The 3,311-nt window shown below is 68.1% G+C and overlaps 1 protein-coding gene across 1 annotated transcript; it reads right to left on the bottom strand.

The window, feature by feature from the left end:
• Positions 1 to 4: 4 nt before the first annotated feature.
• LOC130585213 (WAS/WASL-interacting protein family member 1-like) lies at positions 5 to 2,325 on the bottom strand (the record flags this gene model as incomplete). Its single annotated transcript, XM_057385603.1, has 3 exons — positions 5 to 202; positions 1,161 to 1,667; positions 1,790 to 2,325. Coding segments are annotated over 3 exons (1,241 nt in total), but the record flags the coding sequence as incomplete, so codon positions are not given.
• Positions 2,326 to 3,311: the final 986 nt, after the last annotated feature.

Raw genomic sequence — 3,311 nt, 5'->3', positions numbered from 1 at the left:
AAAAAACCAAATAAAAAGGCCAACCATTTCCTGGCCGGTACCTACCCCTGCCGCTTCTCCCAACAAATCGGAGGTCGTTAAATCTCGCTACTTGGTTTTTCATCACGGCGGAGGCGTTGCGCAGCTCCGCCGAGTAATTCTCGTCGTTCCCCGCCATCACCGTGACCACGGTCCCATCGGGGACATCTCCGAGAGCCACGACCTAAGGCAGGGCCAGAGCGTTTCAGGCTAAAATTAACCTTCATCCAAGCCAACCTGCGCTACGGTTCCCCCTCTGAACCCGCATAAAAAAACCCCAAAGCAAAACCAAAAGCAACCCGAGCCCCCGAGGAMGGCTGAGAAAATCGGAGGGGGAAGGGGAAAATGAGCTAAAAAGGGGTTAAAAGCAGAAAGGGGGTTCAGGGGAGGGGGCGCGGGGGGGTCAGGCCACTCTCGGCCCCGCTGGAGGAATTTGTGCGTTTATTTTGTTAGATTCGAGATTAAAATAAAGCGCTGCCGAGCGCGGGGCGGCMGCGAGCGAGGCCCCGGAGCTCCGCGCRCGGTTCGGGGAAGCGCCGGGACCGYGGAAAGGTCCCCAACCCTCCCGGAGAGCAGCGCCCGGAGCTCCCGGGGCGGTCGGGAACCCGGTTTAGAACCCCCTCACCCCGCCGGGCTCCGCTGCCGTCCTGCCCGGCTCCTCTCGCTTCTCCCCGGCTGCGTTTTGGCTTCCCCCGGCGGGTCCCGTTCCCCCGCGGGGGTAGCGGGGATGCCCAGCCCGGGGTGCCCAGCCCCGGGTGCCGCGGGCAGCCCGGGCAGCACCGCCCGCACCGGGGCTTCATCTCTTCGCTTGACTTTTTTGCAGATTAGATCTCCCTTGCCTGCCTCGCTCTCCCTCTCCCAGGAAGGTAATTAACCTCCATCTCATTAAACTTCAAAGTTGCCTGAGAGCTCCTAACTGTACGGAATATCTAAGATGCCGTGACCGCGGGGCAATGCGGAGACTTGATTAAAAATAATAAACTGGGCTATTTGATTAAAAATAATAACCCGGGCTCCCTCGGCGCTGATGTCAGGAGCGATTTAACGCAGGAGGAGGGGAAAAGGCGAGCGGGTCGCAAGCACCGGAGCCCCGCGGGTCGCAAGCTCCCGGTCCCCGGGAGCCGTCGGGGCTCGGGACTCACCTTGAAGGCCACGGGCAGCGTCTTGTTGCACCTCCAGTGTGACGGCAGCACCGAGCACAAGAARTTGGGGCTGTCGGTGCGCACCAGCTCGCCGGCGTGGTCGGCCAGGACATCCACGACGGAGCGCACCTCGGGCCGAGCGCGGGCGCCCGGMGCGGGGGCCCCCAGCGCCCCGCTGTTCTCGCCCATCTTACCGCAGGGGAAGGCCGTGGACGGGGGAGTGAAGCGCCTGCTGGTGCTCGGGTCTACGGGAATACGCATCACAACGGCGGGCGTCAGGGAGCCGGGAGGGACGGGCGGGCTCCCGGCGGGGCTCGGCGGCGGCGGGCGGCGGGGACAGCGGCGGCCGAGCCCCGCGCTGCCTCGCTCCGTGCCGGCGGAGCGCCGTCCTCGGCGGGGCGGAGCGGGGGATCGGATCCCGCGGGGCTCCGGGGCTCTCCGCCGGTGGGTGCGCTGCTTTCCGTGCCGAGCCCCGCTGCCGGTGCCGCTGCCCTGTGCCGATCCCCGCTACCGGCCCCGCCGCACCGCCCGGTACCGTATTTACTGCCGGCCCCGGGGGAGCGGCGCGGCCGTGACGGACGGGTCCCTCCGCCAATAGAAACTCCTCGGAGGGTTCTGGCACCGCCCACCGCCGGCKGAGAGGGCGTGGTCAGCGCCGAAAGAGGCGTGGTTTTGTCGAAAGAGGCGTGGTCTCGGCAGGGCGCGCCCCGCGGAGGGCGCACGTCGGGGCTCCGGTGGCTTCTGGCCGCCGCCGCCGCCGCCGGGGGAGGTTTTGGGGTGCGGTGGGGCCGGTTTGGGGCCGGAGCCGCGGCCGTGCGGCTGAGGATAAACGCGTTCCCCGCCCCCGAGGGCTCCCGCAGCCGCCGCCGCCGCCCGCGCCCTCCCCGCGGCGGTGTGACCGTGGTGGCGCGGCGGGAGCGGTGGCCGCGGGGACCACCGGCACTCGGAATGGGCGATTCGCCTCTCGACCTGCGCTGAAAACCGCGGTTCCCAAACCTCCGCCTTCCGCCCTCCCCAAAATCGCCAGCCGCCTCATCGCGGGCGTTCTCGGTGCGCCCGCAGCCCCCGGCGGCCCCGGCAGCTCCCCCGGGGCTGCGGCTGCGGGCAGGGCCGGCGGCTCCGGCCGGAATCGTTGGCGAGAAAATTCGTGGCCAAGCCACCGGTTCTGCGGGAACAAACACAACGGAGGAGGAGGCTCCCTGCGCTCCGCGGGTGCCCGAACCGCGGGGCCGGCGGGGACACAACCGGGAGAGAACCGGGGCAGAACCGGGGGAGAACCGGGGGCAGAACCGGGGGACAGAACCGGGGGAGAACCGAGAACAGAACCGGGGCAGGACCGCGGGAGAACCGGGGGGGCAGAACCGGGCAGGAGGAGGACGCTGCTGTGCCTGCGCTTCTCCCCGGCCGCTCCGCCGGTGTTTGCAGACCGGCACTGCCCGTCCGTYCCCGGCTCCGCTCTGCCCGGTGCGAAACGCACATTTCCTCACAAAAAAAAATCAAAATAAAGCCCAACACCAGAAAATGCTTTTTTTTCCTGAGCTCCGTTCAGTCCATAAAAACCATTTTCCCCCGCAAGCCGCGGTGCCTCGAGGGGCGAGCCCGGGCCGGGCTCCGCAAGCCCCAGAAAGCCGCGGTGTTTCTCCAGAAGGAAAATAACAACAACAATAACAATAAATACATATTTGTTTAAAACGAGGGGCGGCGGATCCCGCTCCGCAGCGCCCGTTACACCGCAGCAATCGCCGGGATCCGCRCCCGGCTCCGGGGCCGTCGAGCCGCCGCCCGGAGCAGCCCCGCGGGTCGGGCCGGCCCCCGCCGCTACCGGTGCTCAAAGCGTGCCCTTTTTAGGTGAAAGCGTTAGCCGGCTCAGTTCTCCTTCTCGCTCCCCGTTCGCCGGCGGGGGGAACCCGCACAAACCCCGGGGCGGGGGCAGAGCTTCGGGCGGGGTTTGGCGGGGGTCGGGAACGCCCGGTGCCGGTGCTCCCCGGTACTACCGGGTGGGCACGGAGGGGTGAACGGGGGGGATGCAGGGCCGGGCCGGGCTGCAGTTCCGAAGCGCGGCCGCTGGTTGGCACCGGGGCTCCGCCGGGGCGGGACGGGACGGGACGGGACGGGGATGGGATGGACGGGATGGGATGGACGGGATGGGAT

The sequence above is a fragment of the Malurus melanocephalus genome, unplaced genomic scaffold, assembly GCF_030028575.1.
Source record: "Malurus melanocephalus ecotype Western Australia unplaced genomic scaffold, MMel_1.1 scaffold_846, whole genome shotgun sequence".
NCBI classification, from domain to species: Eukaryota; Metazoa; Chordata; class Aves; order Passeriformes; family Maluridae; genus Malurus; species Malurus melanocephalus.
This window is presented reverse-complemented; position numbering and strand designations above follow the sequence as displayed.